General features: G+C 35.3%; 1 protein-coding gene across 2 annotated transcripts in view; it reads left to right on the top strand.

Annotated features, from left to right (window-relative positions):
• The window catches only part of KLHL1 (kelch like family member 1), a 334,991-nt gene that overhangs the window by 117,110 nt on the left and 191,677 nt on the right, over positions 1-26,204 (top strand). For both annotated transcript variants that reach the window (XM_014860009.3, XM_070480883.1), the window contains exon 3: positions 15,770-15,906. In XM_014860009.3, coding sequence (XP_014715495.2) covers positions 15,770-15,906 — 137 coding nt within the window. The remainder of the gene's footprint in view (positions 1-15,769; positions 15,907-26,204) is intronic.

Raw genomic sequence — 26,204 nt, 5'->3', positions numbered from 1 at the left:
AACTCTCCAATAAAAAGACACAGAGTGGCAAAATGGATTAAAGAACAAGATCCAACAATTTGTTGCCTCCGGGAAACACACCTCAGCCCCAAGGACAAACAGAGGCTCAGGGTGAAGGGGTAGAGGACAATACTTCAAGCAAATAGCAAGGAAAAAAAGGCAGGTGTTGCAATTCTCATATCAGACCAAGTGGATTTCAAAATAAGACAGGTAAAGAGAGACATAGAGGGACAATATATAATGATCAAAGGGACACTTCATCAAGAAGAAATAACGCTTATAAATATCTATGCACCCAACACAGGAGCACCAAGGTTCATAAAGCAACTATTAACAGACCTAAAGGAAGATGTTAAAAACAACACAATAATAGTAGGGGACCTCAACACCCCACTCACATCAATGGACAGATCATCCAGACAGAAAATCAACAAGGAAATAGTGGAGCTGAATGAAAAACTAAAACAATTGGACTTAATAGACATATATAGATCACTCCACCCTGAAGGAGCTGAATACACATTCTTCTCAAATGCACATGGAACATTCTCTAGGATAGACCATATGTTGGGAAACAAGGCAAGCCTCTACAAATTTAAAAAAATTGAAATAATAACAAGCATCTTCTCAGATCATAGTGCTATAAGGCTAAAAATTAATTACAAGAAAAAAGCTGAGAAAGGCACAAAGATGTGGAGACTAAACAATACACTACTGAAAAAGCAATGGATCATTGAAGAAATTAAAGAAGAAATAAAAAAATACCTGGAAACAAATGAAAATGATAGCATGCCATACAAACTCATATGGGATACAGCAAAAGCTGTATTAAGAGGAAAATTCATCGCAATACAGGCACATCTTAACAAACAAGAAAAATCCCAAATAAGCAACCTTAAAGCACACCTAACTGAACTAGAGAAAAAAGAACAAATGAAGCCCAAAGTCAGCAGAAGGAGAGAAATAATAAAAATCAGAGCAGAAATAAATACTATTGAAATGAAAAAGGCAGTAGAAAGGATCAATGAGACAAAGAGCTGGTTTTTTGAGAAGATAAATAAAATTGACAAACCACTAGCCAGACTTACAAAGAAAAAAAGGGAGAAAGCTCAAATAAACAAAATCAGAAATGAGCAAGGAGAAATAACAACAGACTCTGCAGAAATACAACAGATTATAAGAGAATACTACAAAAAACTATATGCCAACAGAATGGATAACCTAGAGGAAATGGATAAATTCTTGGACTCCTACAATCTCCCAAAGCTCACTCAAGAAGAGGCAGACAATTTGAACAGACCAATCACAAGGAAAGAGATTGAAACAGCAATCAAAAACATCCCAAAGAATAAAACCCCAGGACCAGATGGCTTTCCTGGGGAATTCTACCAAACTTTCAGAGAGGATTTAATACCTATCCTTTTCAAGCTATTTCAAAAAATTAGGGAAGATGGAACACTTCCTAACACATTCTATGAGGCCAACATCACGCTGATACCAAAACCTGACAGGGACACCACGAAAAAAGAGAACTACAGGCCAATATCACTGATGAACATAGATGCAAAAATTCTAAACAAAATTTTGGCAACCAAAATTCAGCAATTCATCAAAAGAATCATACATCAGGATCAGGTGGGATTCATACCAGGGACACAGGGATGGTTCAACATCCGCAAATCAATCAACGTGATACACCACATCAACAAACTGAGGAATAAAAACCACATGATCATCTCAATAGATGCAGAGAAGGCATTTGACAAGATCCAACAGCCATTTATGATAAAAACTCTCAACAAAATGGGCATAGAAGGAAACTACCTCAACATAATAAAGGCCATATACGACAAACCCATAGCCAACATCATACTCAATGGGCAAAAACTGAACCCCATCCCCCTGAAAACAGGAACGAGACAAGGATGCCCTCTATCACCACTCTTATTTAACATAGTACTGGAGGTCCTGGCCAGAGCAATCAGGCAAGAAAAAGGAATAAAAGGAATCCAAATAGGGAGGGAAGAAGTGAAACTCTCGCTGTTTGCAGACGACATGATCTTATATATAGAAAACCCCAAAGAATCCATTGGAAAACTGTTAGAAGTAATTAACAACTACAGCAAAGTTGCAGGGTATAAAATCAATTTGCATAAATCAGTAGCATTTCTATACTCCAGTAATGAACCAACAGAAAAAGAACTCAAGAATACAATACCATTCACAATCGCAACAAAAAGAATAAAATACCTTGGGGTAAATTTAACTAAGGAAGTGAAGGACCTATATAATGAAAATTACAAGGCCTTTCTGAGAGAATTGGATGACGACATAAGGAGATGGAAAGACATTCCATGTACATGGATTGGAAGAATAAACATAGTTAAAATGTCCATTCTACCTAAAGCAATCTACAGATTCAACGCCATCCCAATCAGAATCCCAATGACATTCTTTACAGAATTAGAACAAAGAATCCTAAAATTCATATGGGGCAACAAAAGACCCCGAATTTCTAAAGCAATCCTGAGAAAAAAGAACAAAACGGGAGGCATCACAATCCCTGACTTCAAAACATACTACAAAGCTACAGTAATCAAAACAGCATGGTACTGGTACAAAAACAGGTGCACAGATCAATGGAACAGAATTGAAAGCCCAGAAATAAAACCACACATCTATGGACAGCTTATCTTTGACAAAGGAGCTGAGGGCATACAATGGAGAAAAGAAAGTCTTTTCAAGAAATGGTGCTGGGAAAACTGGAAAGCCACATGTAGAAGAATGAAAATTGACCATTGTTTTTCACCATTCACCAAGATAAACTCAAAATGGATTAAAGACCTAAAGGTGAGACCTGAAACCATAAGGCTTCTGGAAGAAAACGTAGGCAGTACACTCTTTGACATCAGTATTAAAAGGATCTTTTCAGACACCATGCCTTCTCAGAGAAGGGAAACAATAGAAAGAATAAACAAATGGGACTTCATCAGATTAAAGAGCTTCTTCAAGGCAAATGAAAACAGGATTGAAACAAAAAAACAACCCACTAACTGGGAAAAAATATTTTCAAGTCATATATCTGACAAAGGCTTAATATCCTTAATATATAAAGAACTCTCGCAACTCAACCACAAAACATCAAAGAACCCAATCAAAAAATGGGCTGGAGACATGAACAGACATTTCTCCAAAGAAGATATACTGATGGCCAATAGGCACATGAAAAGATGCTCATCATCGCTGATCATCAGGGAAATGCAAATCAAAACTACACTAAGATATCACCTTACACCTGTTAGAATGACAAAAATATCTAAAACTAATAGCAACAAATGTTGGAGAGGTTGCGGAGAAAAAGGAACCCTCATACACTGCTGGTGGGAATGCAAACTGGTGCAGCCACTGTGGAAAACAGTATGGAGATTCCTCAAAAAACTAAAAATAGAACTACCATACGATCCAGCCATCCCACTACTGGGTATTTATCCAAAGAGCCTGAAGTCAGCAATCCCAAAAGTCCTGTGCACCCCAATGTTTATTGCAGCACTGTTTACCATAGCCAAGACGTGGAAGCAACCTAAGTGCCCATCAACAGACGAATGGATAAAGAATATGTGGTACATATATACAATGGAATACTACTCAGTTGCAAAACAGAACAAAATCATTCCATTTGCAATAACATGGATGGACCTTGGGAGAATTATGTTAAGTGAAATAAGCCAGCGAGAGAAAGATAATCTGTGTATGACTCCACTCATATGAGGAATTTAAAACTATGGACCAAGAACAGTTTAGTGGATACCAGGGGAAAGGTGGGGTGGGGGGTGGGCACAAAGGGTGAAGTGGTGCACCTACAACATGACTGACAAACATTAATGTACAATTGAAATTTCACAAGATTGTAACCTATCAATAACTCAATAATAATAAAAAAAAAACCCTTGTTTATGTGCCGGTTGTATTGTATACCTATTTTTAACCTGATGTAGGTCATAACTAGCAATGTATTTATGAAATACCATATCTGTATAGATACACTAGGTTATTGTTAGGAATATTTTTAAGCAAGTTAGCTTTGAAAGGTTAATAATACATAAGAGGATACATTAACACATTTTCAGCATGAAAAATAACCAAAATTCTGAATTTATCTGTGCTTTAGGTCCTCAGAGAAATTCTAAAATAAATATAGACATCTCATAAATGGCCCAGAATAATTGATTAGCAACAAGTCAACCAATAAATTTGAACGTAAATCCCTGAATACTAAATATGGTGGATTTTTTGATAGATAGGCTCCCCATAATTAGGGATGTCAGATCCTGAAAATTAGACTGACAAGATCAATATTAATAACTGGACAGTCAAATTTTCAATGGTAAGAGAATTAAGGGGTTTTTGGGTCCTACTCTGTTGTAAAGTACAGGTATATCATGAAATATGATTCAGCTTGTGAAAGGTTTTTCTCCCTTTAGCCATTATTAAATGTATTGGACGGAAATAAATGAGAAAATCTTAAATAGCTAATATCCTCTGACTTGGAATTAATGTTATTTATAAATTCATGTGCATAGGAAAAGTGAGGAAGGATATACAAATGTATAGACAACAAAGCTCATTCCTGGTGAGCAGGGCTCCTAGGCAGGATAAAGAAGGGGCTACCTTTTTTTAAATGTATAAACATGTATATTCTTTGAAATTTTTAGAATGAGCGTGCAATAATTCATGATCAAATAAAAACTTAGATATGATAATATGTGATGGGGACAAAGAGCATCCTGCTCTATAGACCAAAACACTTGGCATTTCAAGAGCACCATATTCTGCTTTCCTCTTTGTTCATGTTTGACAATGAATTTAATTATTTCAAGAATATATTTATTATTTTAACGTTGCTTTCTGAGCATTAGTATCATGAAAGTAGTTGAGGCTAAAAGTGGCAATTGAAATGATGTCATTTAGAAACACAGAATATATTAAACACAGTAAAAAAAATACTATTGTAAGTAACTTAGATATTAATACTTAGGAGTAGGCAAGTAGGACTGTTTTTCTGTACTGATAGAAAGTTTATTTACATAGATTCTTTTTGTTGGGAGAGGAATAACTTTCTAAATCTCTTCACCTAAATCCACCTAAATCTCTCAATCAGCTCCATAGTTTATAATAGCTCTGTACCAAACTCAGAAAAAAAGGTCTTGGTGTCTTCTGGTTTCAGTAGCCCCAGGCAATTCCCACAGCCCCAAGAAGTGCTCATGGTACCAGGCTCCTGGCAAGCTCCCAGCGGCCCAGGCTCCCAGAACATTCCAGAGTCAGCTTGCTGTCCTAGCACAGGCGGGCTCCTATGACCCCAGGTTCTGAATCAGACCCTTCAAACTGAGGCTGCAGGCAAGCTTCCACAAACTCAGGCTCCTAAGTGGGCTGGGCCCACCAGGGCCAACTGCTAGAGACTCAGGCTTTTGACCCATCCCAGCACCAGGCCAGCTCCCACGTTGTCAAGATCCCCCACCCACCGCAGTGCCAGGTTGACCCTTGTGGACCTAGGCTCAAGGCTGGCTCCCACAGATCCAGGCTCTCTGCTTGTCCTGGCACCAGACCTGCCCCAGAAGAACAAACCTTCAGGCTGGCCCCCAAGCTCCCAGGTTGTAGGCTGACTCCAGGGACCCCAAGCTCCAGGCTCATCTTAGCACCAAATCGGCCACAATGGTCTCGGCCGCCAACCTGGCTCTCGGGAAACCAGGCTTCCCGATTATCCCAGTACCAAAGCAGCCTGTGGATCCAGATGCTGGGCCAAACCTGGCAGTCCCTGATGCCTGGTTGGCCCCTGTGGCCCATGTCTGTCCATGCAGACCAGGTCCCAAGCCAATCACCTCAGACTCAAGTGCCAAGCCCACCCCAGTGATCCTGGGCTCCAGACCCACTCTTGCAGATTCGGGCACTGGTCTAGTCCTTTTGCATCCAAGCACCAGGACTTCTCGCCTGCTGACCCAGACACCAGATCTGCCTACCCAAGGACTCTAGCAGGAAGCCCGCCTGCAGACTCCACCAGCTAGCCTACCCAGAATCTCTGGATGGGCTGATTGCTGAAGAGCTTTGCCTGTCAAAGCCAGTCTGTAAAGACTGGAAGAGGCACCTACTTCCTTAAAGGCAGACACCAACCAAGGCCACAAGGATCATGACCTGAGACAGTACACCACCACTAGACCTGTCTTACAAGAAATGCTGAAAGGAGTTCTTCAAGCTGAAATGGAAGTACTCTAATTAGTAACACGAAGACATATGAAAGTATGAAACCCACCAGTAAAGCTAAGTATATGCAGTCGCACTCCACATAACAACATTTCAGTCAACAACTGACTACATGTATGAGGGTAGTCCCATAAGATTAGTATACCATATAGCCTAGATGTGTAGTAGGCTATACCAACTACGTTTGTGTAAGTACATTCTATGATGTTCACACAACAACGAAATTGCTTAATGACACATTTCTTAGAACGTATCCCCATTGTTAGCGACACATGACTGTAGCCAAATTCGGAAAAATCTAATACTGTAATACGATGGTGTGTTAATCACTTAACTCTAGGGTAGAGGTTAGATGGCAAAAGTGCTAAAAATAACTATAATTACAATAATTAGTGGATACACAGTGTAAAAAAGTAAATTGCAGCATCAAAACATAAAATATGGGGAGGAGTAAAAGGGTAGAGTTAATGTATGTGACTGAAATTAAATTGTTTTCAGCTTAAAAGGGACTGCTATATTTATAAGATGTTTTATGTAACCTCAAGGTAACCACAAAGCAGAAACCTACAGTAGATACACAAGAAAAAAAAAAGAAGGGAACCAAAGCATTACGCTGCAGAAAACCATCAATTCACAGGAGGAAAATTCCTCAAAAGAGGAAGAAAGGAACCAGGGAACTGCAAAATATCCAGAAAACAATAAGATGGCATATAAGTCCTTACCTAGCAATAATTACTGTCTATATAATTGAGTTAAATTCTCCAATCAAAAGGCATAGAGTGGCTGAATGGATTAAAAAATAAGACCCAACTGTATACTGCCTGCAAGAGACTCACTCCAGCTTTAATGACACACATAGTCTCAAAGGGAAGAGATGGAAAAAGATATTCCAAGCAAATGGAAACAAAAAGAGAACAGGGGAATCTATACTTACATCAGACCAAATAGATTTTAAGCTAAAAATGGTAACAAGAAAAAAAATGGTCATTATATAATGATAAAGGGGTCAATTCATCAACAGTATGCAACCATTGTAAATATATTGTGGTAATCACTTCACAATATATATGTGCATCAAATCATCATATTGCACACCTTAAACTCACATATGTTATATATCAATAATATCTCAATAAAACCGGGGGGATGGGAGATAACAGAAGCTGGAAAACTTTTGTTTTGCTTTTTTCCCCATCATTAGATATCATTTTAATGTCTTTCTTATACCTGCTACTGATATTTAGCAGTACAGAAAGCATCTTTCCTTGCAGTAATTAAAACAAATGTTTATCAAACATATTGTAGCATCAGTCTTTGTCTTATTGGTGATGCAAAACGATTATCAAATACAATATTTTTTCTCATGAAGTTTGCAGTAATCTTGAGAAGGAAAGAAAAACCCATAGGACAATTAAGGAAGTGATTATACAGAAGTCACGCGCCACGTAACAACAGTTTGGTCAATGATGAATCACATATATGATGGTGGTCCCATAAGATTATTGTTGTATAGCCTAGGTATGTAGTAGGTTATACCACCTAGGTTTGTGTAAGTGAACTCCATGATGTTCACACAGTGATGAAATCACCTAATGACACATTTCTCAGAAAGTATCCCCATTGTTAAGCGACGCATGATTATAGTTGTAAATAACTGTAAATGAAATATATGGTTTTGATTCCAAGTATAAGAGAAAATAAAATAAGGAAATGAGTAACTTATGACAGAGTATTATGAAAGTTTTTCAGAGAAATTGTGTTTGGGATCAGCCTATGAAAAAGAACAGGTATGCTATTTTAGGTAGAATAATATGGAAAAATAGAAAAGTAAAGAATTTGTGTTTTGAAAATTATGAGATACTGACAGTGAAAGTGGATAGTTTATATTGAAAATACCTGGAAATTAAGCTGTAAAAGTAGGACAAAAGTAATGACCCAGCCATCTCACTACTGGGTTTCTATCCTAAGAACCTGAAATCAGAAATCCCAAGAGTCCCCTGCAACCCTATGTTCATCGAGCATTATTTACAATAGCCAAGACGTGGAACCAACCTAAACGCCCAGAAACTGATGATTGGATAAAGAAGATATGGTATATATACACAATGGAATACTACTCAGCCATAAAAAAGGACAAAATTGGTCTATTCACAGCAACATGGATGGACCTCGAGGGTATTATGTTAAGCAAAATAAGCCAGTCAGAGAAAGATGAACTCTATATGACTCCACTCATAGGTGGGAGTTAACATATAGACAAGGAGAACTGATCGGTGGTCACCAGGGAAAAGGGGGCGTGGGGGTAGGGCGCAAAGGGGAAAGTGGTGTACCCACAACATGACTAACAATAACGTACAACTGAAATCTCACAAGGTTGTAATCTATCATAATCTTAATAAAAAAAAATTTAAAAAAAGTAATTATAATAGACCTTGAAAATCAGTAGAGAAGTTTGAATTTGAAATGAGGTGTATAATTAGACGCTCATGTAGGTTCTTGAAGAGAAGAGTCACATAATTAAGTCAATAATAATAATAGTAACAGTGCTATTTAACACTCACTATGTTGATTATATGCCAGGCCCTGTTCAAAGTGCTTTGCATATACTAACCCATTTTGTCTGTAAGGGAAGAAAATCGTTATTTTCTCCGCTTTTTTATTTTCAATTTTTTTTTGCTGAGGAAGATTTGCCCTGAGCTAACGTCTGGGCCAATCCTCCTCTTTATTTTGTTGGAGGAAGATTCACCATGAGCTAACATCTGTGCCAGTCTTCCTCTATTTTGTACTTGGCTTGCAGTCACAATGTGGTCACCCACCAACAAGTGGTGTAGGTCTGCACCCTGGGAACTCAATCCAGGCCACTAAAGCAGAGTGTACGGAACTTAAACACTAGGCCATGGGGCCAGCCTCTCCTCTTTTTTTTTTTTTTTTTATAGAATAGAAAACTGAGAAATGGAGAAATTCAGACATTCATCTGAGTTATGCATTTAATAAATGATGGAAATAGATTTCAAACCCAGGCAATCTGACTACAGAAGTAATTCATTAACAACTACAGTAGACTGCTGATCATAATTTACAAAGATAGGTCAGAAAAATGGTACAGCTTTAGAAAATATACAAAAAATGGGCACAGCAAAAACTAGTTAATGATCTAGGAAGCTGTTAGAGTTGATCCAGGCATGAAATGAGGACTATATAAATAGAGAAAGAGATGAACTGAGAAACATTCTGAAGAACAGTGACGTAGGTCAACTTCCTTGGAAATAGACCTGGAGACTGGAATTCAGGTGTGTGTGGTTTATTTAAAGAGTGTTCTCAGGAGAAAGGGAGCAGGATTAGCAGAAGAAGGAGCAAATCAAGGATGTGGCCTCAGCCTTGCTTCATCTGTAACTCCCAAGAAGCTCTGGAGTAGCACTTGCTGCAGAGTTAGTCATACCCTGAGGAAAAGGGCCGCATTTAACACCCTGATTCTGTTAGTCATTGCCACCACCGAGCCCACCCACAAATGGAGAGTCTGGGGAGGTAGTCGAGATTGGGGGATGAGGTAAAAGGAGCAGGAACGTGTAAACTCCCAGGGAAGCAGCTCCTGTTGGGCCAAGTATGATTCTAGAGAAGGGGTAGCTGGGAGGAGCTAGGTGCTACCATCACTGGCCCTGGGGGCTTAGACACACCTCATAAAGGAGTTCTGGGTGGGCCACCACAAAGTCCAGCACAAAAGGAAAGGTGGATTTTCTGTCACATTTGATACAGGCAATGGAAAAGAAGGGGACATAAAAGATGATTTCATAATATCTACTCTGAAACTTCAATATATTGGTGGTGCACCAAAAATAGAAGTAAAATTGAAAGAAAATCTCACAGGGAAAACTCTGAGTTTAGTTTAGGGTTCACTGAAATATTACTGGGCCATCTGGTGAGCAGTTTCTATAGGCATTTGAGATAGAAGGCAAGATTTAAAACTACCCTCACAGTAACAATTAACGCCATGCTCAAGGATGACTCTGAAACAGTGAGTGTTAAGGCAAAACTTCAGAGGCCTAGGAAAAAATCCGGGGCAATGAAAGGGTCAAGAAGTCAGAGTAGGAAGAGAAGTCAATGAATCAGAAGTAAGCTGAGATAAGGAAGTCTGTTCTGCCTTAGCATAAAAGGGGATTTGGAGAAGGAGGAGGAGGTCAACAATGTCAAACACCGCAATAAATTGGAGTGGGACTTAGAAAAGTTTAATAGATTTGGAAGGAAATACATGTGTGGTGACCTCAATAAGAGATTTTCCAGAGTGGCTGCATGTATTCACTTAGCATTTTTTTGCTCCCACTTCCTTTGCATTAATAGAAGCAATATAAGCACATATAAAGACATTACTTTCTGTTATTTGTTACATCCCTCTTCTAAAATCTAATTCAAATTTTATGTTTCACTAAACATAAATGCAGTACAAACTTTTCTGCACTTCTCTTACTGAGTTAGCAGTATTTTGTATGTTAAAGTTGATTGAGGAGATTTCATGTAAATTATTTAAGATTGAATTCTATAGGTCTCATACTCTTTTTCTCTATATGGATGTGGCCCAGTTGCAAATCAAGGTTTTATATGTGTAAGACTAAGCTGATTAACTTTATGTCCATATACGTCTTATGGTCTAGGAAAGATAGATATCCCTCTGGTTTATTATAGTTTATTTTCATATCATACAACGTTATATTTAGTTCGTTTGATAAAACTGAGCATTTGACACAGATTTATCTATTTGGTATATAATAAATATTTAAAGATATTTGTGTCTTTATTTTGTTAATCTTTGAGAATATAAAAAATTGACATGTTTAGTTACTAACTTCCCGATTAAATGTGTCATGGACTGATGATTTTAAATATTTCTAACATGTTTCCACCCTAGGTATTAATATTTAGAATAGCTAAAATCATGGATCCCATAAAGCACTTAAACACATAAAGTATGTATTGGAGGATTTTTTTTTCAGTTAAAAGAGAGGAATGTTTCTCTGTATTGAAGTTGGTTTTTACCATGCCCTTCACTTATACAGAAATAAAATATATAGCAGGTAAAATTTCAAAATGAATAATTGAAAAAGACTTTTTCCTAATTTGAAAAGCATGAAAACTTTTAGATAACAATGCTCTTTAGATAAGATTGACTTTCTTCCTCTCTTTTCCCTTACAATGTTCTTAGAAAGAAAACTACATCCGAAGTTGACACTTAAGTTGTTTAGCTTACAGATGTAAGTACCACATTGAGTTCATTCGACATATCCCCATTACTTTTTGAGCATTTTCTTACTTTCTGGAACAAAAGATGTTCCAGGCTCATCTTGTACTTTCTCTGTTCCAGCTCTGCGGCCTGTTCTTTTTCCAAGGAGCCCTAATGTACATATACATGTATGCACACATACACACCCAAACAAAATATAAGTATTTCTATTTTTTTAATATTAAGAACTATAAATTTACACTGATACCTCCAATTTCAACCCAACATTATGGAATTTTTTTATTCTTCTCTCTTTCCATATTTGTAACTCCATTTTCCATCAGTGGGTAACCTTTCTCTGACGATCCTCAAGAATATACTAATTTCCTCTATCTACTCTAAACAGAAAGAAGTTTCAAAATTTCCAATTCAAACAACTGTGAAAGACACATCTCTTAACTACAGTGCTCTTTCTTCTTTCTTACAGGTCTCTATTTCTTTTGAATCAAAATGTATTATGTGTTTTACTCAATATTTTTTTAATTCATGTTTCCACTTAGGATTTTAAAATACATGAAACGTCTTCACTCCGATTAAAACAACAATAAATCACCAGAAAAATGAAATAGTTATACTTTTCTTTAAAGCTATCAAAAAGCTGTGGCATGAACAACAAACACTTTTTTAAAAACTCTAAAAACTAGAGTGATGCTCCCTTCTTAGTCTCAACTCTTTTTTTTGACAGAATATTCATTATACAACTGAAATTTACAATACATGGGGAAAGGCAGGAGAATGTAATCCATTGTCAAGAGTAAAATCAGTCAATCTAAATCAACCTAAAGGTGGTCTAGGTGTTAAAATTATCAGTAAAGGGCATTAAAGCCGCTACAAAAAATAATTTAAAATATCCATAGGAAAAGATGAATATAATGAATACAGCAAGAGGAATATCAAGAGAGGTTTGGAAAAATTCAAGCGACTAGAAATAATCTACAATAAAACAGAGTAAAAAGAAAGGTTGAGAGTAAAGTGAACTAAGACTCAACACCATGTGAAGGACTCTTAATTATTGAAACGTATATGTAATTAGAGTCCTAGAAAGAGTTAGAGAGTGAATTGGGTGAAGAAACTAGGATTTTGTTTTTACAGATAATTGTCTAAATTTGATCGAAAAGATCCATCTACTGCTTTGGGAAGCTCACAAAACTATAAGCAAACTAAATACTACACAACCACATCTAGCCATATCATAGTCAAACTGCTAAAATCCTGAAAAGGAGGAAAAAAATTAAAAGCAATTAGAGATAAAGGACATAGTAAATCAGGTAAAACAATTAGAAGAATGAAAGCTGATTTTCTATTAGAAACAATGGAGTCTAGATAATAATAGAACATTATTTTTCTAGTCTAAAAGAAAAAATTCTCTCAATCTAGAATTCTATATCAAGTGAAAACAACACTTATAAGATATTGTCAATGCAGCTTAATAAAGATATATTCAGATAAATGAAAGCTGGGAAAATTTATTGTCCTCAGATCTGCACTACAAGAAATAGTAAAGAAATTTATGCTGGTTGAAGGATGTTGATACCAGATTGAAGCCCACTTCTTCAGAAATGAATAAAGAGCCCTTTAAAAGGTGAAGAAATAAAATAAAAACTTATTTTACACATATATTCTTTCAAAATATTCTTGACTGAGCAGGAGGGGGTAAGTAGAACTATACTGTTGTAAGGTTCTTACGAGATTCATGAAGTAGTATAATTATATTTGATGGAAGACTGTTGTTAGTTAAAGATCAATATTGTAATCTCTAGACAAGTCAGTAAACTTCTGTGCACGGCCAAATCTGGTGTGCAGCTTGTTTCATATGGAACAAGAGCTAAAATTTATCCTTCCTGGGCCAGCTCTGTGGCCGAGGGGTTAAGTTTGAGCACTCTGCTGCAACGGCGCAGCGTTCGCACCCTGGGTGCGGACATGGCACGGCTCATCAGGCCACATTGAGGCGGTGTCTCACACCCCACAACTAGAAGGACCTGCAACTAAGATATACAGCTATGCACTGGGAGGGTTTGGGAGATAAAGCAGAAAAAAAAAAAAAAGATTGGCAACAGTTGTTTCCCCAGGTGCCAATCTTTAAAAAAAAAATAAAAATAAATAAAAAATAAATAAATAAATGAAAAAATTTAAAAAATAAAAAAAAATTTATCCTTCTATTTTTAATCAATTGAAAATATTTTTAAAAAGGAAAATATATGTCAGAGACTATACATATGACTCTCAATGCCTAAAATACTTAATATCTGGCTCCTTACAGAAAAAATTTCTGGTTTCTACTCAAGAGGAACCACTTTTAAAAAAACCACCTGCATACATACACACAAGAAAAAGACATAGTTAAAATGTTAATGAATGAGGTGGACCAAAGACAATAGAAAGATTAACCCAAAAGAACAAATAGAGCAAATAAAAAGTATATATAAATTGGTAGAATTTAATCCAAACATAATTTTATGAACAATATATAATTAACAAATTTTAGAAGCTGGATAAAATGGGTAAATTTTTGAAAAATCTAACATGCAAAAGTTGATGAAGAAGAAATACAACATAAACAAACCTTGTGGCTTATTCAATAACTGAAATGAGATTGATAAGTCACCTTTTCCCAAAATAACCAAACCAAGATTTTTTTTCAGGTAAATTCTAGAATATCTTACAGGAAAAATTAATTGCTTTCTTTTATAAGTTGTTACACAAAACTAAAAAAGAGTTGAAGATGCCAGCTAGTTTTATGAGGCTGCTATAATCTTGATTCAAGAGTTGTAGAAGGAAATACAAGACAGGAAAATTATAGGTTCAGTTCTCTTATGACTATAAATAGAAAAATCCTAAAGATAATTTTGATTCAGAAAAAAGGCCTTTTATGAATTTTAACACCCATATATTATAAAAGTGCTTAGCAAAGCTAGAAATCAAAGGAGCCTTCCTGACTTGGTAAAGCTTCTATACCAATACATTCAACAAGCAGCCTATTGAAGGGAGAATCTTTAGATGTGTTCTTTTTAAGATAAAGAACAACACGAATTTTCTCCCCTGACACAGCTACTGTTTAACACAGCACTGGAGGTCCTGGATGAGGTTTTAAGAAAAGTGGAAGAAAAGGAGCTATAGAGAATGAACAGGAACAAGTCAAAATGAGGTTATTTGCAGATGATATATTCATCTACCCAGAGGAAAAAATAGCAGAATCAATAAAGCTAGTAAGATGATTCAATAAATGTGCCAGATAAAAGATGGATCTGTGAAAGTTTCAACTAATGAAATCTAAACCAACAAGAAAATCGACTTTTTTAAAAAGTTACTGTACACAATGTCAACAAAACTGAAACGTGTGTAGAAATCAATCAAGAACACACAAGATAATTTTAGAGAAAACTTTAAAACTTGAATAACTTTAAAACTTTAATATTTGAAAACAAATAAGATATCCTGAGTACACGGAGAGATATTTTATGCTTTTGCATTGGATGACTTTATATGATAAATATACCAACCATCCCCAAATAAAATCAGAAATTCAGTGCATTTTTAATTAAAATTCCATTTGACTTCTTTGAAGATCTTAACAAACTTACTTTAAACTTTACATGAAGAATAAAACTCCACTGATAGTTAAATAAAAATAAAAATAAAGAAGGAGAATTTGCTTTATTGGTTATAAAGACTTATTTAGAATTATTGTATTAGAAAAAATATTGTATTGGCACAAGAACAGGCAAATAAGCAAAAAAGAATAGAAATCTCAGAGATAAATCATTACACATTCAGGACTCAAATTTGTGATATAGGCAGCACTATTTATTCAACTGGGTCAAATCAGATGCTCTAGTAGATAGTGTGGTGAAAAGTGGGTTAGTTTGTAGAGAGAATTAAAATTGAATTTTTATCTAAAAGGCTGGAAGAATCAAAAATGAAAAGAAAAATGTATTAAAAATGATGGAAGAAAATGTAGGATGATGGTCTGTGATCCAAGGTTGGAACAGAATTTCCTAAATCAGTTTTTAACAGCACAACCCTTAAAGCAATAAATAAATAGATTGATAGATAGATGATAGATAGGTACATAGATGATAGATGATAGAAAGATAGAAGATAGATAATAGATAGATAGATAGATAGATAGATAGATAGATAGATAGATAGAGTCCTCTACATTGCATTCTTGTTGACACTTAGCATACTGATGCTTTACATTCATGGCCTAAATTACTAAATTAGATTCTGTGACTCTTTCAGGCTTGTTCTGAGCTCAGTCTCCGACTATTTTGCTGCCATGTTTACAAGTGATGTTTGTGAAGCCAAGCAAGAGGAGATCAAGATGGAAGGCATAGACCCCAATGCCCTCTGGGACCTTGTTCAATTTGCATATACAGGTACAGTAAAACAATTACAGCCTCATATTGATGCTTTATGAATTTTAGTATTTGAATAGAGCATTTAAAGCTTAGAAAAACCCACCTAGCTTGTGTCTTTCATTTTTTTCAGTTGAAAGACTATCTAATAGAGAAAACTCCGACTGCTTTTTCATTTGTCATGGAAATCACACATGTATATATGTATACATATGCCTTACTCTCTTCCACAAAGGATTTAAACTGACTTATGAAAATAAATAGTCAATGGAATGAGCTTGGGAGAGGAGCAGAGAGGTTATTAATTATCAAATAAGAATGCGTTTTTGTCCATACTTAGAGCTTTAGGAAGGGAAATGGATTCAAATTTTTCCTTCCTTTTGGAAAGGGTGTGTTCAAATAACTCTTTTTCCCTTAACGATGTGTTGTTTTAACCTTAAAACCTTCACAGAATGGACTTGACAAACTTAGTTGAAAGGGACAATGGAGATACTTAGAGTTGTGAAAACGGCTATTGTTTGAAGCTGGGTTTTTTTTTTTCTGATCTACTATGTCGACATTTTCTATTGGCCTTTGAACCGTGTTATATGTAGCACCTTCAAATAATGTAATTTAGCAAACATTTGTCGAATGTTTCTCAGTGTGCGAGTGTTAACTGTATCTCTGGAGAATAAACTAATGAATAAACCATGCCTCTGCCCTCCAGAACCTACAGTCCAAGTGGAGAAAAGAGTTAGACGGGGGAATAAATATGATATAGTGCCAAACATCAAGAGGGAGTCGGAAGACGTAAAACTGCTCAGAGCATTATCAGGGTTCACATTCATTTAAAACATTTTAATAACTTTTCAAGATTAGTAAGAGAAAGGGAGACATTATACTAAAATCTTGTGATAGAAGCAAAGGTAGATAGTAAGGATTGATGTAATGTGTTTTAGAAATGGTATATATTTCATTTTGCCTGAACTCTTGATGATGGTATGAAAGGAATAAAGAAAGGTTGGCCGGGGACCGATTCTCAAAGCAGCAGGACCCTAGTTGAAGGAGCTGCATTTTTGCAGTATTTTTGGTTCCAGGGAAACAAGAGATGGCTTTGTGAAGATCAGCCACTGGAACCAAAGGCCATGGACCTAGTGGGAACCTCTCCTCTTGGAGGATTTAGCTTATCGTAGACAGGAGTTTGCTAACACGAATATGACACTTACTCAGTAAGTGAAACCTCTTTGAAAAGAAAAACGCACATTCTCTGGGTGCTTGCATCTCAAAGCAGCAATGTGATGGAACGACCTAGATACTTTCCAGCCTCAAACATTTTTAAATTATATTTTGTCAAAGCAAATATCACAGTGGGCAAAGTTAAACAGTCAAGCAAGTCTTTCTTCAAGGCCGTTGTCACTGGGGAGAGAGATCAGAACTCCATCGTTACTGAATTCTGCTGAAACAAAGGTAGAGGGGGGAATTTTTAAGTGCCGGGATGAGAGAGCGAACACAGGCCATCTGTGTTTGCTAATTGGCTATACCTAAAGGAAAAAGAAACTTTCTCCCCTCTTTGTGACAGAAGGTACGTTTACAACTTGGAACAAGGTGCCCACTCAAATTATGCTCGTACCCTCCCACAAACACTGAGAGACAGGGATGCTATTGATATTGGCATTTCAAAGAGATGGCTTTTAGGTCCTTGAGAAAAACATTCCCGGGTTGTAAAACTGGCAAGAGGCCAATTTTTAAAAAATTGTTTTTTTAAAGAAAATTTACATCTCAAAGGGATAGAGAAAAGGTTTTATAATTGCAAGGTTTCTAAAGTAAATGCTCTAAGAAAAGGGACATCAAAGGCCTAAAGTCAGGAAGCAGCCTGTCTAAATTTTAGTCAAACTGAGGGGACGTTAAGACCATTGTGGTCAATTTCAGTTTGCATACAACCTGGAATAGTAATATAAAGGATCATTGGCCTCCCAGCCAAGAGACAGGAAACATAAGCACATTATTGTTTCCTGGAAAGGAAAGAAGCTAAGCTTAAATTCTAAGGATCCTTCTAGGAACATAAAGGCATAGATCCAACACTCACAGCCTCCATCGCCTGGCAGCCTTTCGTTTCTCATGTGCAAAATTAGGTCAAAAGACACTCATCATCGTGCAGCACAAAGTTGGAAGGTGTTTCACGGCTCCCTGCTGAATGGAATGACCCAGATTTAGCTCTGCTTTGTAGAGGGCAGACGAGATACGAAGCTGCCTTCCAGCTACCACTGCCACTTTGGGCTCTGCTCTGATACCCACATCTCTCTTGTTGATAAATTTCCAGTTGTTAGTTTATAGAAATGTAGTAGATGAGCAAATAAGTTACATGGTAATATTGGGGGAATTTTAGGCTAATATAAAATATGAACCTTGTCTTTTGCTATATATAATGTAAGAAATTATAACAATAGAAGAGATCAAGTGAGCCATAGTACAGAAAGGGAAAAATAGGAGGCATGTGTATATGTGTCTATTTAGCTAGCTTCCTAGCTGATCTCGAAGACTTTCCTTTGTAGAAGGCTAAAAATAAGTACATCACAGAAAAGGGGAACAAATGAATGAGCAGTAAGATATGTAAAGGTTAGCCATTTGGGAATGTTGTCTTAAATTCTGAGGTTTGAGAGGCTTTGAAGAAACTAAGGAAGATCAATTATGTCAAGAATTGGTAGTTAACTATTAGCTGTAGAATTAGCATGTTAAATAGAGATGGATAAGAATGCTTTAAAATGGTGGAAACAGATAAAAATTTCCATGAGATCTACAAATTCTGCTAAGATTGAAAGAAATCTTATATATGTGGCTAATTTATTTCGTTGACTTAGAAAATAACAATGAATGGGTAAAGTAGCCTAGAATGAATTTTTGACTGAGATAAGCTTCAATAGGTATAGAGTTTAATAATCTTTGATTCGAAGAAAGAGGAATCATCCTTTAAAGAATTTTATGTAGTGAAAGTCTGTACATGGTAAGACACGAGAGATACTTCCCTCTTTTCTCCTACTTCAGCAAATTAGAAAGACAAAGAATAGGATAAGTAGCCTGGTGGAGTTTCAATAAGAGCTAAAGCAAATACTTGGAGAGACTTTTTTTGGAGGGGGGCAAGGAAGATTGGCCTCAAGCTAACACCTGTTGCCAATCTTCCTCTGTTTTGTGTGTGGGATGCTGCCACAGCATGGCTTGATGAGCAGTGTATAGGTCTGAGCCTGGCATTGGAACCAGCAGACCCTGGGCTGCGGAAGTGGGGTGCATGAAATTAACCACTACGCTACTGGGCTGGCCCCTAGAGAGTTTTTTTTGGTAACTGGGAAGAGTGATTTGGGTACCAAGGGGTGAGTGCAGTGGCGGTAATAGATCAAAGGGAATAAGAAGTTGTTTTAAGGAAAAAAGATATAATAATGAAAAGGTTAATGCTAGCAATACACAAAACAGCATAAAGAAAACTAGTAAGGTGTTTGTGTTGACAAAATAAAAAAAAAAATTCTTGGAAGTACAAAGGGTAAAAATTCAATGATAAAAATGATGACTAATTATTGCAGTATCAAAATTAGCTTCTTTACTTAAAGTAAAAGGCAACATCAGGTCAATTTTCTTCACACATTGTAATAGCTCAGGAATGGAAAGGAAATGAAAATTTACACTGGTGTTAGAAATAATTGTATATCTAATAAGAGGTTCGTATCACTTTTCTAAATTTGTATTTAGCTGTTAACACAGTTTCAAAATTTCCTCGTTTTAAAACTATCCTTGGGTTTTCCTTGTAGTTTTTCGTTAGGAAATCTGAGTGTGTTCTTAGGCATTCATAGAGAGCAAAGGCCCATGTAAGCTGCAGTGTGTGTTATAAAATAGTGCCCTTTACAATTGATGTCTCTAATTTAAAGTTTGAATACTTAGTTGTAATCCACAGAATATGTAATTATAAGATCGCAGTCAGTTTTTCAAAATTAAACCATAATTCAGTTAAACACATTTGAGCATTTACTACATGAAGAGGATCACACTAGGGACGAGAAGATAAAATATAGATTGAGACTGATGGATACAGATTAAAATGACATAAACCTTTAAACAAACTTGGTATTGAATAGAATTATTGGAGCAGGGCACAGTGGAAAAACTCTTTTGTTTTCAAAAGCAGTAAAATCTACAGATCATTATCCACTTGATGGCATTCTCAGTTGTATAGTGTCAGATGAACTTAAAAACAGCTTTTAAACATTTTCCTATGTGTAACAGAGCCTCTGTTCTGAGATTTTACTCATCTAGAAATGAGACTCAGTGTATTATTTGTTTAATCTGCAATAAAGCCTGTGATTTGGAATGATAAAGTCAAGGCTGTTTTGGAATCATTCTGCAGAACATCCGCAGAAGCGTGAAATCAGAGAAGAAAAGGAAAAATGTTTATAGTTTCTCATCATTTTACTTTCAAATCACTTAGAAAGTTGGAGGTGTATAGAACTTTAGAAATTCCATCCTTAACATTATAAATTTTTCTTGTGATCATTTTTCTCGAGCCAAGTATGAGGCAAAGCAGAGGCACTAAGATCTTTTTATTTTGTAAAATTATATATTTGATATTTCAAATAAACATTGACAAAATCATCATGAAACAAATCAGAACTCTTCATCTCCTTTGATTAACAGGTGGGGACAAAATTCTTTTTCAGTGCTTAAGAGCTTCTGAAGTTCTTAATGCAGCTCAGACAGTGAGATAATAACCTGACAACGATCAATAGTATGAGGTTGGATCTGTTACTGAACAAAATGTCAGAATACAAACTGAACGGTATTTTCTCTACCGAATCGATGTCCTTTAGTAGCACGTCTGTTATGACGACCTTCCTTGGAGTGACTTATGACCATCTAGCCCTCACAATAGTTTGGGTAGCTTAAACAGACTCCCGAGTTGTTGTATAGTGGCTCGCTGCAGGTGTGTTAGATCCTCCCAAAGTACTGCTGCTTCCCTGCAGGTAGCAATGCTGCCTGATAATTTAAGCACATTAATGCCTTATAGTCCTTGTTCTGTGACTTATTGAATGCCGCTCAGTTTTAACAAATGCTTACTAAGTGGTACGCCCTATGATGGGCTCTGGATAACAACATGCTAAATTACACAAATTCTCTGCCTTTAAGGGACTTTCCAATTTAGGGTTTAAAATAGCTATCCTTTGTTATCTTCTTTTGGTACAAGCATACTTTTTGATATACATAGCCTAATATTTCCTCATTAGAGAATGGTGCAAAACAAATTTTGAGGGCTACTATACTCCCTTCTTTTCGTGTATGTATATATATAGCTATCTATATGTGTATATAGATATGCATACATACATACATATATATTAGTTCTAGCCCCAAATTGATGATCACATTGTGAAAATAAAAGAGGAAATTTAATATGTTTGAAAAGGATGCTCTGGGGTTCACTGTGTTTTAAAGTTGGCTTCAGGCTGATAGAAATTTCCTTCTGGTTTATCTCTTACATTGTCCCTACTATCCTGACATACTTGAAAATATACTTTGTTCATTGATGCATAAGGAAATAGAGTTCTAACAAACGTGGGAGATGGGATTGCAGGGTTACTAGCAAAGTGCCCGGTCCTGTAGAGAACTGATAGGGACAGGGTTTAAATAAAGGGAGCTGTCCATCTAGCACTGGTATTAAGAGGGATAGAAAATTAAACTGCCAAATGGTCAACCTTTAATCATACTGAAGAGTTAACTTCCTTGTAAGAAAAAAAAAACAGATTTGTGTGCTATGAAGTTAATTAAAGTCTTTGCACATGCTAAGGAATGTTAAGATAGTTTCTGCTTACTGCCAAACATTTGAATGAAATAAACACACATATATAGGAGCTGAGATTTTTAATGTTCTGCTTTAATATTAAAAAGTATATCAATGTTTTCAGCCTGGACTGAATATTCTAAACTCCCTTCAGAATTTTTTATTGTAATTAAAAGTAAATTATTGTTTCATTTTTATTACTGGTTTAATTCAAGTGGCATGAATTATGCAAGCACATTAGCAGAATATTAGCTTTAAACTTAGGGCTTTTACTAGATGGGAAAATTCTGTTCTAACTTTAAGAAATGGAGTTCTTAGAGATTGGTTTTTTATATTATTATTACCTGTTAATTAAAAGTGTTGATTTAATAATTTTCTTAGGATGTTGAAATAACCCATATAGTAGATAAGAAAAAAAGTAAAAATAAAATAAATCAGTTGTATGTTACAATTTTTTCATTATTCCCAGAAACTTTTATTTGTGTGTGTGTGTGTGTGTGTGTGTGTGTGTCCCCATGCCTGTGTGAAACAATGAATAATATAAAACTAATTTGGGGAAAATTACGGTATCAAAATAGCTAATAAAAATGATGTGCATTTTGTGAATATTGTACAATTTTTTTGTTGTTATTGAACTGAATTTTGGGTTTATGCTATGGGATTTCATAGACAGACTGAAAAAGAAATAGTTCTGTGAAACAATATTTACTAGCTATAGAGGAAAGGTTATGTTTCTTCTGTACTATAACTCACATTTACTTTCTGAGTTTTCAAGTAAGGAAAATCTCTGAGGTCTCATCTTATAGTCAACTTTGCTTCCTTAAAAAATCTGCTTTGATTTCATTTTATTGTTGCTCTCAATCTTATAATTGCTTACATTTTCATCTACTTTGGGTAGTAGGAAGGCAGGAACTGCATAATATGCCACTATATCAACCGTGCAGAGTACATGCTTTGTATATTTAGGCATCAATCTTCTATTTGGCTGTATATTCTCAAGGTTGTTTCACCTTCACTCTAATCCAAAAGTATCCATACACTTGATTCTGTCCTATTTGAGATGTAGTATAGTGTAGTGTGTAGAATTTAACATCAGAAATATCTGGGATTTTCTTTGACCTTCACCAGTACTGGTATTCAGCCAGAATTCATTGAGATGTGAGCAGCCCAGCGTTCATTCTGATTGTTGAGCATTTGTTTTAATTGGCGTGTACCTATTTCTTACTTCTTAAATATTTTGATTATATCCCTTGGGCTCTGCCATTTTATAGTTAGGGATCTTGGTCAAACTATTTAGCTTTATGGAGTCTTAATATTACTCAACTATAACAAAGGGAAAATAAAAATTTTTAAGTGAGAGGAATGTTTTAAGGAGTAAATGAACCAATAAAATTAAGTGGATTTACTATAATGTTTAGCATATTGTAAGTACTCAATTATGATGATGATTATAATAGATATTTCTGTAAGTTTCCTCAAATCCTTTGCACAATCTGGTATAAAAAAAATGAAGATGGAGACTGAGAATTGGGGAAGGAATCATCACTTTGTTCATCAAACGTTTATTAATTTTGAATCCAAATTATTTTATACTTCAGTATTACCACATGATTTCTAAGTCTTATGTGTGATTTGGTGTACATTTTTAGTGGTAAGTGTTCTTTTTTAGACCACTGACTTGTAATTTTGCTACCCTTTATATTTGAGGTATGTTTTTATCATATATTGCATTCATTATTTTAACATATCTTATCTCATTTGATCCACACAATAACATTCAGAGATGGGCAGTTAGTAAAATCTTATTGTCAGATACAGAAATGAAAGCACTTTAACATAGAGGTCCTCAAATTACATGAATTTGAAACCGTGGTCCAGTTTTCCAAATGGTATTTCAGCATCCTTCCTACTAGATCTAAAATTACTCGACATTTTGTCTGATTAATATGAAAGAGAATGTTGTTCACATGTACTTATGCTATCGCCACATTGAGTGAAAATTGTGACTTTCTGTTGACCTAGTACCAACTGCCATCAAATATTATTTTTTCCTTTTAATTAATTTCCTTTAACACAAACTTATGAGTAACCTGAGGAAAGTATATAGATTCAGAAGGAGAATTGTTTGTGATGGATCACAGCACTATTTAAAATATTATTCTCAGGCTTGGACGTTCATAATTTCATAGCTTTGCAATTTTGTCTGATTTTTAAAAAATATTTTTATCTAAATAAGAAGAATTATTAAAAATACTGCTTGTGTTTCCTATTTAACATTTTCAGGATGCTTCACACACATCTCAGTTACATCTCAGTATTCAGCTTTATCTTGCAGTTGGGAAAACAGAAGCACCAAGTTCACATATATTTCTAAATAATACATATATTTTAAAAATACTACTTTAGCTGAATTTTGACTACTTCCCAATACTTTCTGTTTAAAATCACCACACCCTTCTTAAGACTTCTGTAAATTACCATTTACCTGATTTGATGTCTTCATTGAGGAGTTTACTTCCCCTTGATGTTTGAGAAAGGAATTTTATAATGAGAACCCTAAGCATTTGATTTTAAATGCCTTGTCTCCCTTAGATAAAGGATGCTAAGAGCTACCCAAAAGGAAACCAGATTTTGGCCAGAATAGAGTATGCACTCAAGATAACCCTAAAGATGTCTTCAGACTGTCTGCTTGCTTCTCAGGCACATTGTAGCTACTATGGCATTCCTTTTAGCCAAATGGCGCTCACACAAGTCTGATGTGTATATCCCACCCCATCTTTTCTTCTTTTCTGGAGAAATGTTTAGAAGTAGAGAGAGAAGGGAATAATGCAGAATAAAAAGTCAATAAAGAAAATGTAGACAAGTAAAGGAAGTTCAGTCTCATAAGAAGAATTGTAAAAATCAGTTTGTTTAATTTATAACATTTTAATTTCTGATACATCCATGTGTACAAAATGTAAACAATATTTTGAAACATGTGTCATTAATTACTTTTATGTATTTTCCTGGACTATATAGTCTACTTTCTGATAACTGGACATTTTTTACATAGTAGTACATTTTTGAATTTTTTTGACAAATTATTATTTATCAAGTTAAGCTAAAGAAGCATATTTAGGACCTCAAGTACAAATCTTATTTTTTATATTTATTTAATTTGAATTTGCCATTTCACAGAATGGCTTAAAGTGGCTTCAAAGTAAAATACATAATTGAGGGAAAATAAGGTATTAGTAATATATAAGTAGATTGCTAGGGTAGTGTTTTGGGAACTTCATATTTATTGGAGAATTAACTGTATATCCCCTTAACAACACTTTGTAGTTATTGCATTTCCATTTCATTAGGGCTAAGAAATATTGATTATGACTATGGATTGTTAGATGTGAAGATTTCAAGAAAAACCTCTGAAAATGAAAATAGTAATCTCTGAAATGACCTATAACAGAGGAAGTGGGTGGGATGGCCTCCAGGGCAAGTGGGATGGTAGAACTCCCAGTCTGGGCAGATTATCAGATAATACATCAAAACTGTTGACTTTGTTCTTTCCACATCACATCCATCCACGTTAGTGCATAAAATATTTAAGCACCCCAAGATGGAGCTACTTTGTAGATAACTTCAATTCAACTAGTTTTACGAAAGCATACTCCTATATACAGTTGCTGTAAAATCTATCCAGTGAGGAGTTATGTTCTCTTGTACTTATTCCTTTCAACGCTCCCTCTGTTTTCCTGATTGAAGTAGGGAGTAAGGGAAGAAAAAAATCTAAGAAGTCATTTACAGAAGCCATAAGATTATGACTTTGGTCTTAGTTTAATTCCTAAGTATCCTTGATTTATAAGACTTTGAAATTCAAATTAAAAAGACCTGAAAAGGGCACTCACATTCAAATTCATGACACCAGTGGTATAGTTTGCATCATAAGTAAGGGTCTAAAGATTCTGTTTGTATTCATAAAGATGACATACCAATTTGTTTTAGCTTCTTGGTCACCAAAGCAAAGAAAGAAGCATACTCATTTACATTATAAAATAAAAACAAGTATTCTGCTCAATATAAACAAAAATTTCTGATATTAAAATCTAAAAGGCATATTTCCTAAAATCCTAGAGGAATATTTTTGAATATTTGAATACTTTTAAGGCACAACATTATGTACTTCATACATCCTCACTAATACGCCAAAGTGAATATCATAACAAATTACAGAACTATTTCTTTTTTTGGCTGATTTGAGTTCAAATGATGTTGTCCAGACACACAGATTACTAATAATTTCATGTATTAAACAACAGAATATTAAATCCTGGGATGAAATTCAATTGGGTTCAAGATACATTTAGTTTAAATAGAATAGTATTACCTGTGGTAAATTTGAGAGTACATGTTCTGCCTAAGGTATCCTAAAGTATTTAATTCTGTAATGGGCAAAAGAACATATTTGTGGTAGGCCTGATACACAAGCTGCCAAATTATGTTACTTACAGTGGAAGTTCAGATAACTTGCATAACCATCTGT

The sequence above is a fragment of the Equus asinus genome, chromosome 11 (genome assembly GCF_041296235.1).
Source record: "Equus asinus isolate D_3611 breed Donkey chromosome 11, EquAss-T2T_v2, whole genome shotgun sequence".
Classification (NCBI taxonomy): Eukaryota; Metazoa; Chordata; class Mammalia; order Perissodactyla; family Equidae; genus Equus; species Equus asinus.
The sequence above is the reverse complement of the archived record's forward strand: the minus strand, read 5'-3'. Positions and strand labels throughout refer to the sequence as shown.